Source organism: Myiozetetes cayanensis, unplaced genomic scaffold (assembly GCF_022539395.1).
Source record: "Myiozetetes cayanensis isolate MyiCay16 unplaced genomic scaffold, myiCay2020 scf2-11, whole genome shotgun sequence".
Taxonomy (NCBI): Eukaryota; Metazoa; Chordata; class Aves; order Passeriformes; family Tyrannidae; genus Myiozetetes; species Myiozetetes cayanensis.
Window position 1 is genome coordinate 23,875,374 of NW_026087411.1, and position 12,072 is coordinate 23,887,445.

The window sequence follows — 12,072 nt, forward strand, 5'->3', positions numbered from 1 at the left end:
CTGCCCTCCTCCCCGTGAGCTGGGTTCTGAGATTGGCCTTGTATTTAAGATCTGCTTCATAAATTAAAGAACTTGAAAGTGGCAGATACTTTTCATATAACATAGTCATGAACAAAGATAGTTAAACGGACACTGTGTCTGTCTGTCCTGTTCAAACTGTATCTCCCTGAACAAATCCTGCTTTCTAGTAGCTGTGCCCAGCAGACAACCTCACTCACCTATGGAAGGCCTCACTCTCCTCTGGCTACCCCTATATTGAAAAATATTTTTGTAGTTATAGAATAAACTTCCACCACCACCTCTCAATAGAAGGTTGATATTTCCCCCCTACCCATTCTCTTGTTAACATCAGATAATTTCAAAAGCAAATCCAGAGTACCAGATGCATCAGATGTGTTTTACTTTGACTGTGTTCAGTTCAGGTGAACTTGAAACACTGATTCTCCTGTATCACTTCCATATTTTCTGAAGCCAGCAGAAGGCTTTGAATCACTTCATGCTGATTGGATGAACTGTACCAGTAGGATGCTGTACCAGCTTGGCTGTACTTAGGTTAGATCAAAGAAACCAAAGGCAATGGAACATTTGAAAAAAAAAATTTAAAAGTGGCATGCCTTGCTTAGGGAGTTAGTTTATATTGTTCCATAACATGAGGGATAGTACTAGCACAGCAACCCATAGGGGAAAAAGATGACTTTCTGTTATTACCTACATTTTTTTTCAGACTACAATTATACCATCTTTTTCTCTTTAAGGTAGAACTTATACATAAATGACAAATCAGTGTAATTTTCTCTCTAAGGAAAATGTCTGGTAGTAACTAGTGTTTCGGATTTTAATAATGGACCAATTTTCAGTTTTACAGTCTCTCGTACTGTACCTCTAAAGCATTTTTTTTCTTTGTAATTCTATTAAGTCAGCATATTATTGTTTTTTTCATCTTTATGAATTTATTAAACTTTTTTTTCCTAGCAAAACAAGTATGGGAAATCAAAGTACTTTTATAATTTGCAAAAGCAATTTTTTAACTGGTAGAATAATAGTATTAGTAGCCATTATTTTTACAAAAGTACCTATGATAGTCATTGGGAACATAATACTATAAAAGAAACAATGACAGTATCATATACTAACGTATACATTTAACATAGCCCAAGTTGTCCAAATGCTATTAGGATATAGTTTTATTAAAATGTTTTTCAAAAGACTTTTGTATCTACGCAGTTACCTTGTGTTAATAACTTGTTGGAATTGCCATGTTATGTTAAATTGTATATCAGAGTATAAGGTGTAATAATCTGGAGATGAATCCTGGTTTCCTTTTTAATCAGTGGAGTTTCTCCCTGTTTTTTAGCCTGTCTATCAACTCACTTAGGAGGTGGTCTGTGTTCAGAACTGTGTCCCCCTTCTGCCCAGTGCTGCAGCTTCCAGGCAGGCTCTTTGCTGCTAAATTGTGCCTCAGGATCTAAAAGTTCCTTACCAAATCAAATCTTCCAACAGTGAATCTAGTTTAAACTGCTAATTTGCTAATGGTCTAAACCAAACTCCTGACTTGAGAGGTTTGTGCCAAGTATGCACTGTTTCCACTCTAATCGTTTTACTGAAGAGTGGTACCTTGAAAGCATTTATCTGCAAGCATTTTCTGGCATGTTTTCAGGAATGGTCAGCTTTATTTCCACAGCTGCTGCCTGACTCCATCCTGACTCTGTAGGAGAGTGGACCTATGCTGCTCTCCCCACCTGCATCAAGGTGCTCTGTGACACATATGTGTGCATGTGGTACAGACAGCCCAGAGTATTGCTTTGGGTAATGTGTTCTTGCAGAATGGAGGACTTCACTGAAATAAATAGCTATTAAATATTTAAAAAGCATTGCCACTATAGATAAATGCAATTGTTATTAAAAAAAAAAGACAACCATTTTTTTTTTTTTATGTAGCCCAAATGCTTATCCTATGTTGATGTTTACACATGCTGCCCTTGTTGGGTGGTCAGATGCAGCCTACCTCCAGACCGTTTTCCATGGCTCTTGGGGTGGGTGATTCAGTTTGGATTACAAATTCAGTTTACTATTTGCTAGTGTGTTCCTTGTAATGTATATCCTGCCTAAGAATAGCAACTGATTTATAAATGAGAAAAGGAAGGAGACAATGCAAATAAGCCGTGTTCTCTCATGTCCGTTTTAATGCCACAGACCTGATTTCATCAGGGAAAACAGCAAGATGCTTCCTCCAAATTGTTGTTTAATTTAATCCTCTTCTTTCCACTTCTCCCCACGTCCCTCCAATACCCATATGCTCCATTTGTTTTGAGGATGCTGCAAGAACAAACTGATTTCCTCTGATTGTGGGTATGCTTGAAAACCTGTAATTTGCCTTAATGGAAGGTAGTGCTGACCTCTTCATCGCAATGAAGCAGATAAAATCAGTTGCCTGATTACCCATCAAACGAGTTGCTCGTTAAATTAGATAATTCTCCTGTGGTGAAACAAAAGGAGTGATTTGAATTCTGTCAAGAAACTAGCAAAGAAAAATAGTAAGGTATAAATCCTCTGTTATGAAATTCTTTAAAGATATGAAGTATTGTCATCTGTAATCCACAACTATTCTCCCTTGACTTCGTTTTTAAGGAGCTGGGAGGAGCTGCCTCCTTGTGAGCAACCTTGTAGGGTGATAGATGCTTCAATAAGGTGGTTTTGAGGGTTACTTTTGCAATACAAATGTGTATGTTAAAATGTTAATATCCTGGCTATTTAAGTGTAGGAAAGCTGCACAAGTACCTTGCAACAATTCATCAGTTCCTGACTGCAATAACATAATTTTCCACTTTATTTTCACATGATGTGAGTGGCAGAATATTGAGCAATTTGACAGAATAGTGGAAAACTATATTCTTGATGCAGATGAATGCTCTTAAGATTGCTTCAAATCTTTACATTGCAAGTGGGATGCATCCTCAAATGATGCCTAAAGAAGAACACAATATTTAGCAAAAACTTCAGAAACGGGGACTATAATTTTCTTGGTATTTAGGACACTCTTTTCTTAATACCGTTCCTTTTGTTCTGATGTCCTGCAGTATAATTTTGTAGTGCATGCTTTCCTGTAGAAGCCTTCATATATATTGAGAATAAAAACAAACAAACAAACAAACCAGGTATTCATGCTGTAAATACAGCCCATGGAGAAATAAAATATTCAGCATTGCAGGTTTGTTACTTTCAAGTAGATTTTGCTGTGGGCTCTGTTAAGATAGCAAGTCACTAGCACTTGGTTGAAGGAAATAGCTGAGTCTTCCTGTTTATAGAGATAGCAGGCAAAACATTTCTACTAAATAAAACTTACACTGAAATTGTAGCACTGCCTATTGCTCACTGTCCTGTGAGCTCCTGTGGTGATTACAGACTTACAGATTTTACACTTACACTTTACCATTTGTCTTCTGAAGCTTTTGTTTTGATTAAAATATCTTAAACATACAACAAATTCTTTTGGCTTGAGAATAGAAAAAGAAGGAATGTGGATTTTTTTAGGGAACTTGTATACCAGACTGAATATTTCAGTGGTTAGATGTAACCTGTGGTATGCGTAATTCAGAAAAAAAAAATCTCTTAACTAATTTTGATCACTTTATTGAGATTTGGACATCTTTTATGTCTCAAGACTGTCCTGAGATCAGTCAAGTGTTGCTTACTTTAAAAATTTGGAATACTTAGGAACATCACAGACTGTAAATGTAACAATGCTTTATTATGTCCAAAATTTAAAATCTGTGTAGCCATGTGCATTTGTCAGTTCTATAATTCTCCATTTGGCTTTGTGGAATGCTTTAAAAATGGCACAAGCTGATATGAGAAAAAGTATTTACAGTCCATTTCATAGGTAACATGTATTTCAAATGGGAGTTATGTGTTCAGGTTGTCTGTAGGTTAGAACTTAGTGTTAAAAAAGAAACACACACACACAAAAGTCCCCAAAACTTGCTGTGTGTAAAGGTGTTTGTCAAGTATTTACCCAAAAAATCCTCTGATGGAATTGTGTTCAGTACTCCTCTACGAGGAAAGGCTAAGTGATTTGGGTTTGTTCAGCCTGGAGAAGAAAAGGCTTCAGGGTGACCTTATTGCAGCCTTCCAGTGCCTGAAGGGAGCCTACAAGAAAGATGGAAAGGGACTTCTTACAAGAGTATATAGTGACAGGACAAGGAGGAATGAATTCAAACTGAGAGTAGGTTTAGATTAGATACTAGGAAAAAATTCTCTTCTATGAGGGTGGTGAGACACTGGAACAGGTTACCCAGAGAATTTGTGGATGCCCCATCCCTGGAAGTGTTCCAGGCCTGGTCAGATGGAGCTCTGAGCAACCTGGTCTAGTGGAAGGTTCTTTGTCACTGGCAGGGTGGTTAAAACTAGATGAATTTTAGGGTGTCTTCCAACCCAGACCATTCTGTGATTTGTTGTGTAAACTTGGCATGTAAGCATGGAGCCTACTAACTTCTCACCCACACATATCAAGAAAAATAGAAATGCTGCCATAGTCTGTATTTCAAACAACCAAAAAAAGAAAGGAGAGAGTGAGGCACACAAAGATAGTTTTTATTATTTTAGTTTGTATGCAAATATATAGAGATTATTCCTTATCCTAAGCCATTGGGAGCTTAGAGCAGTCCGTACTGTTGTCTTATTTGCTAATGAAGAAGTTCCTTTTAGTTGTAGTCCCATCACCCCTGGTATTTTACTCACTTAGCTCATGGACTTTATCCTTCTCAAAGAACAGATGGGTAAACTCTTCATTTGAGTCTTGATTAAATTCCTTTAAAAGTTGTGACTTCAGTATGTGTTGGATTATTCTCTTGTTTTCCAGCTGTTATTACTTGAAGATAACTAGGTAGATGCTGAGTACAGAAGCTTCTTGTGGTGAAGTGAGGACATAATGAGCTTATCACTTACTGCCATAACCATCTCCACCTCTTAATGTGGTTTACAGTGTATGGAAAAGCATCTTAGGTAATATGATACCATCAAATTCCTCCTGCTTTCGACCTTTAGTCAGTCTCTGAATCTTTGTTAAGATGGATTCTTGGAAAATACAACTGCATTTCTTAAAGCCACCAAGGACCTTCTCCATTTTTCTTTTGTGATGTTTTCCACTTGTGGTATGATGTGTCTTTGTCTTCACCATAACTGTTTAGTCTGTCAGTTCAATTAGACTCTGCTGCTGCACGCCACAGTTTCCTCTCTCTCTTTCTTCCTCTTTCAGTTTAGCCTTTTTGTTCTTTCCTTTGACCTTTAGCTGTCATAACAGGATTTATGATCCAGGGGAAGAAATTATTTTTCCTCATCTATAGAATGTTTTTTTTCTGGCAATATCAACACACATTTCTGTAGTAAAAAGTTGACCTTGGTCTCGACTCTTGTGAAAGTGGTACCAGTTAAAATGGTGGGTTGCTTGTGTCTTACTGTCCTTTGGTTATTCTCCAGAGAGGCTGGCAAAGGTGGTTTTTTGTAATATTATTATTCCTACAGGAAGAATAAATGGGAAATCAATACCTAATTTTATGTCAATAATGTTACTCAGACTTTCAAGTAAACATGACTTCTATTCTGGCAGATTTAATTTGTTGACTTAGTTGAAAGGTCTCTTTTGACATCTCTGTGTGAACCAAACTGATTCCTTCTTATGACAATTTTTCATCAAACAATTTATGCAAATAATGTGGCTTATTCTTCCCATTTTATATTCACCAATTTTTGTAATAATGAGAATATAACTGAAAAACAAGGGAAGTAAGCAGGATTTCCATATTTGTCTTTTAAAAAAAAAAATGTGTATTTTGTATGTTTTTCCAACAGTATTGATCCTAAGCCCTACCTCAGGATTTCACAGTAGTTCAATCTTATATTTGTAAATAAACCATGTTGTTTATTATTCTGACCCATTTTCCTGAGAATACAAAAATCTGTTGTCAACTAAATTTAGAGGAATGACATAGATATAAAGCTGTCTCTACAGATTCTTTAAAGAAACCACTTTGTTTAGTAGTCTGTGCTATCAGAAGGGTAATTACTTCATGGACTGTACAGCTGTTATGTATAATAAGTCAAAAGTGTGTGGCTGTAAATGATCTTTCGATAAGGTCAAACTCTGAAGTGGTGTAATAGTCTAAGGTCTGACACCTACATCATATTTGTGTGTACTAGGTAATATTTAAATCAGAGATAGTGAGTTGATGCTGTGTGGTTGCAAATGGAGATGATCACCCCACCCCTCAGGTGGAAGATTGGTTATGCTGGCGTATGCAGAAATCTGGAAGCCAAAAGGTATTCCTAGGCATTTAGACTAAGCCAGACTAGCATCTGTGAGTTTTGTTCCTCATTTACATGTTTTGCTCTACATCTGAGCCACCCTTTGAGATGGGTTGGGATGATCACAGTGCGATCCCACATCATCCCAGTGCACCGCTGAGCTGGTCACCCACTGTGCAAGCCCTCTGTGCATCCACATGTCTTGTGCTGGACATCCTCAATAAGAATTAGTTTTGTGTGAAGGATTGCACTTTTTGGTGGTGGTGTTTTCATTAAAGGCTTTTCTACTTCCTCAGTATCTCAGAGCGGATAGTAAATGTGATTCTTATTGGTCTCTGTCATAAATAGCGCACTCTTTCAAATTCTGTTGGGTGTTTTACTCTTATTTTTTTTTTACTTCTAAAAGTAGTAAAAAAAGTCACCATTGCAGCAATATGTCAATGGAAACAGCCAACATTTAGAGATTTGTTGACGTGCAAGAATGACATTTAATCATTTTTTGAAAGAATACACAACTCTTAAGCAGTGTCATATTTCTAGAGGTAGATACTTTATTTTGAAAGTGCTTTGTTAGAAAACAGTTTTGTAGTTGGCCTCTCTGCCAGTGTTTCCCCACTTCTGCATGGCAAAAGCAATATTTTTCTTTCTGTTGGCATGAACTGAATGATTACATAGCAGTCACTTCACCATAGGTAGTCCATAATCAAGCTTCGGTATGACTAAGATTACCAGTTAGTTGTCATTATTAATAATCAAATTTTGATGAGTACTTTCAGGAGATGGAAATACTTCATATTTAACAACTTTGTATGATTTACCTGTAGTTTTAAAAATACCACTTATGCAAAACTTGTGCATTTGAAGCTGTGTAGGTTCTTGACCAGAGATGAAACTGGTTAGCTCCACAAAAATACAGACTGTGTCTGACAAGGGTGCCACTGTTCAGACTCTTCCCTTTCTCATGGACAGGGTTGCGTGTTTTCATGGGCCACCACCTGGGTTATGTGGTCTGTACTGCGATCTGGAACACATGCCCAACATAAAATTTGCAGGAGAAGCCTTTTTGTGGCTGTGTTTTAGATTTAATGCATTTTCATCTTGTTTGTTGGATAGGCAGGAAGGCAGCTGCAAGTAGTCTGCTGTGCAAGTGCTCCAGGCAGGCAGCGGAAAGCATGCTACAGCTGTGGTTTGATGTTATGCTCAGTGAAATACCAGCCTTACACATTGCCACCCTTCCTACTCTCCACATCAGCCTGCTGCCACCTCCGTTGTGTTGGTGCAGCTGCTTCAGCAGAAAACCCACCTGACAAAAATAAGCGTTCACGTGGTTATTCTTAAAAATAGGCATGTGCATTTGGAGGGATTTGTATTGTTTGTAGGTTTTTTTTTCAAGTTATGCAATGTGTATTTGGAAAACAAATAAAACAAATCTCCCCATTTAGATCCCTTTCCTAAGCTGGTTGAGCCAGGTTTAGTATGGTTTAGTTGTTAGCCTCAGGACAATTTTTAAGGTCCAGTGTTCACCTATTGTTTATCATGTTTTCTGTATACTGTCTTTTTTCTCAAAAGAGAAAAATGCCGTAGGATGAAGGAGCTCAGTTTAGCCTGGGAGCAGGGTGTTAAGGGAAGGACCTCTGGCACCATTGTGTGCTCTCTGCCGCATCCTGCCCCAGCACTACTCGCTTGGGAACTTTACTCTCTTCTGTATCAGTTCTTATTTTGCTCTGTTTTCTGGCAATGAAATGTGATTTACAAATGTAGCTGTTTAAAAATCATCTTAAGTCATCCACGGACAGAGCTGCTGTTGACAGGCACGATTCCCACCACTCTTTCCAGAGGGTCCTGGAAAGAGTGTCTTCTCCCTGCTACTTCAGGGTTCATTGTGCCATACACCATGTGACTGGCCTGGTAATTTTCCCTGTCTTGATGTTGACAAGTTAGGTTTCATGTTGTTCAATCTCCCAGTGTGCTTCCTTGTGCAACCCCATGAGCTGTGTTGGCAGGAGCAGGATGAAAATGGGAAGGATGTAGGAGAAGGGCAGGGATGCTTATTTTAGCAGTAGTGCTGCTGTATGCCAGTTGTGACCTTAATCGTAGGCAAAGGTCCTGCCTTCTGTCATTCTCGGAATTAGTGCTTCAGCGAATGGGACTTTCCTAGGGTTTTATTACAGTGCCAGCACCTGGAGTGAAGAGGAGTGAGCAGACTGCCACATCCCACAGGTGTTAATGGGAGCACTGAATCCTGCGAGATTGTTCTTCATAGCTGATGAACCTCTGTACACCCTGCTGGAAACAGGCTCCAAGAAATGAGCATTCTTAACCAAAGCCTGTCTTTTAAAGCTGTGCTTAATTACTTTGTCTCATCTGATGAAATGGCTTTGATCTGTTGTGCTAGCTTGGTGATAACAGATGAAACATCGTTTTAAAAACAGACTGAAAGAATCCCCCCTCCCCCGAAAATATAATTAAAGGCTTCAGGTCTTAAGAATTGGGTAGTTTAAGTTAAAGAAATCGTTGTTATTGTTTTTTCCGGGGGGGGGGGAAGCTAATGAAGGCAGCTGCTGAAAGGTGATACTGTTTGGCAGTGAGGTTAATTGCCAATTCAAAAAGAAACATTGCTACAGTTTCTTTTCAGAAAGAAGAAAGCAAAATGATTGCAGGATTGTTTGCCAGCGGAAACGTGATTGATTTTATACATATGAGGAACAAAATTAACTTGTGCTGCCCTCTTGCAGTTCAGTAAGAAGATGGTCATTAAAGTAGTCTCAGTATAGTTAGACTTTGTAATATTTAGGTACAGCTACCGGTTTTCTGAAGAAAAGGTATGTAGAGAGAGTCTCCAGTAATTTTTTGGATGGAAGATAACTGTGACTGACCTGTGCAGCAGCTCTTGAATCTGATATCTTTTAAATCTGAGGGAAATTGAGGAACCCTAGTTCTGTGAAAACCAGTTTCCAAATTTCCTGTAATTGCATGTATTTTCTTAGGAGCAGTATTACGTGCCGAGGAAGCTCAATAAATAATCTTCGTCTTTGTTTTTTAAGTAGTGAAGATGTCCTGGGAACAAGATGTCTGTTCTGCAGTCTGTACAGCTGGGTATGTGATGGCTTTGATGGGGACACCCCTAGTTTCCTTAGTTAGCTCTGGGTTGACTGGAAGGCAGTTTTGGGGATATGGGGCAGAGGGACCTGCTTCTTCCTGCTCTTCACATGGAAGTGATGACTCCAAGAAGTTCATGCCTTCCTGTGGCCCTCTTCAAAAGCTGGAGGAACCGTTTGCTCCCACCTCTGAAGAAAAGGTGCACTGAGGTGTGTTTTGGCTCCTGAAAAACTGAAGTGTGTCTAAAATTATTCTTTTTGTAGGTTCAGAGCCTGACTGGTGCTGCTGCAGTCTTTGAGACATCCACTGTATTTACCACATGTAGTGTTCCTAAATACCCATATATTGGGGGTAAACAGTGCATGAATCTGTATTTGTGCAGTGTGCAGAGCTCTGTTCCTGATCTTTAATATGCTTTACTATGTTAAAGTGTTAGTTTTTTGCATGGTGTGATAACGTACTTTGCACTGCTAATAATCTGAGAAGTTTTTTCCTATTGTGTGTTTTATTTTGGTCTGTGCCATATTTTAGCTATACTGGGTGTTTCTTTCCAGTTGTATGTAATCTATCATTGTTCAGAGCAGTAATGGCCCCTTATGATTGCAAATCAAGCCTCTTTCTGCTCAGTGCTGGTCTTACCAGCACACAGAATGTCTGGTTGGCCTCATGGAGCATTTTTGCCTACAATTTCTTCCAAGGCTTCATAGTTATATTGGGAAGAATGTCTAGTTTGAAAGGATACCAAAGTGTGCATGTTAAATTGTTCTGTCTGCCCAACCCATCCAAGATAAAAGACTCAGTGTTTCATCTTGCAACATAGTGGTTGGGACAAGTTGGAAACATGAGTTCTTGGTCAATCCCGGTGCCACAGTGTGTGTTGAGGCCTATGTCTTCATTAGAGTCCTTTCCTTAATTGTGTGCCCTTGCCTTTTACCCTTTATCATCTCCCACCATTCAGTTTCCCAGTCCTTTCCCGATATTAATCACAGTAGTTGTCTGGCTGGCTTCATACTGCAGAGCTGTGTTCAGCTGACTGCCTTCTCTTTTTTTAGATCACTGCAGAGGTCGATTCCTCCAGTCTGTCAGGAGGCTGCTGGAAAAGAAATATACTACTGTAGTTATGTAGATTGATAATTTTGGGGAAAACACACAAAACCCATTGCGTGCTGTCTTAATTATATGTGGTTTGAACCTATGAACATTCTCAGCAACTGTTTGTGATGGTGGAAAAAACCCTACTGCCCTCATTTTTTGAATGGAGACATGGACTTGCCCTGTGGTTTTGTTGTTTGTTGTTTGTTTGTTGTTTTTTTTTACTATCCCACTGCTGTCTGGAAATTAAAACTTTAATCAAGACTTATTTAACATGCTTGCGAAGTTTGAAAATAATAAACTATTTCAAGTATGATAGAAGAGGCAAAATACATGCAGTACATATTCACAAATAGTTTTGTTTTGACATTTATCTTGCTGTAGTCATTCTGCCAATTGGCTTCAGGCACGGCTACCAAAAGAATGAACACATGTTGCATTCATTACTTCTCATCTGGCTGTGCTTCGTCTTGCAAGACAGACAAAATCATGATCATATTAAATAGATTGTAATGCGTTTGTAATATGAGTTCTCTTCTGCTGAACAGAACGATAGCTTTGCAAAGCTGCTGCTTTTAAGCCATGATATTTTGCTTACTTTTCATATAATGGATTTGAGTATATTGCCAGTGATGTCATTGCTCTTTCGTCTCGAAAGATGTCATGTGAAAAATATTCCAATATAATCGAGAGCAAACAACCACCCCCTTCCTCTCTCCCCCCTCCCCGTGTGAACCTCTCGTGTCACGTTGCTCTGTGACTGACGATATATCTGGGGTGTTTCTGACAGATAGACATGCTTTGGAACGATAATGGTTTATCTGAACAGACAGAGTATAAAATCGTTTTCATTAGTCGTTTGTGGTGGTTCTTTATGCCCGGACCGAGGGCAGACTGATCGCTGTTGGCTTTTTATAGTTAGCGTCGCGGTTTTGCCACCGGCCGCGAGCACCGTGCGGGCGCGGTGGGACCGGACCGGGCGGGGGGGGTGTCTGTTGCCGATTGCTGTGGTTTCCTACGGGAAGGGTGCAGGACTCTCTGCGTGTGTGCGAGCAGCTGCCAGTTTCCTGCTCGGGAGCAGCTGGGCGAGCTCCGCTTCCCTCCGGAGAAGGCAGCGGGGCCCGCGGCTCCGGCCGCTGCCGCAGCGAGCGCGTGGCCGCCGCCTGCGGGCCGGCCCCTCCCCTCCCCGCCGCCCCCGCCGCCCCGGCCCCGGCCCGCCCTCGCCGGCCTCCCGCGCTCGCTGCCGAGGCTGCGGGGACCGGCCGCCGCCAGCAGGGCTCGGGGGTCCGGCACCGTCCGCTCGGCGCCCGCCGGCCGGGCGGGGGAGCGGGTGCTCGGGATCAGCCTCGGCGGGAGGGCGGCGGGACCGGCTCGGCGTCGGCGAGAGGGATGGAGGAAGCCTTGCTCTGCCTGGGCGCGGGCTGCGACCCCTCGGCGCTCGCCGCCTTCTGCACGGGTAAAGTACCGCGCCTGCCCCGCGCCGGCCGAGCCCACCCCGCAGCGCCTGCGAGGGCTCTCTCGGAGTGGCCTCCAGCGCTTTCCCATCCCGGGAGGGGAAGGAAGGGAAACCTGTCCGTACCC

General features: G+C 40.8%; 1 protein-coding gene across 7 annotated transcripts in view; it reads left to right on the forward strand.

Moving 5' to 3' along the window:
- The window catches only part of EML4 (EMAP like 4), a 149,823-nt gene that overhangs the window by 48,853 nt on the left and 88,898 nt on the right, over nt 1-12,072 (forward strand). For 6 of the 7 annotated variants that reach the window (XM_050314221.1, XM_050314222.1, XM_050314224.1 and 3 more), the window contains exon 1: nt 11,878-11,947. The exons of the other annotated variant lie outside the window; for it this stretch is intronic. In XM_050314221.1, coding sequence (XP_050170178.1) covers nt 11,881-11,947 — 67 coding nt within the window. In that variant the 5' untranslated portion in view covers nt 11,878-11,880. Of the gene's footprint in view, nt 1-11,877; nt 11,948-12,072 lie in introns of those variants that run through there. 7 annotated transcript variants of the gene reach the window in all.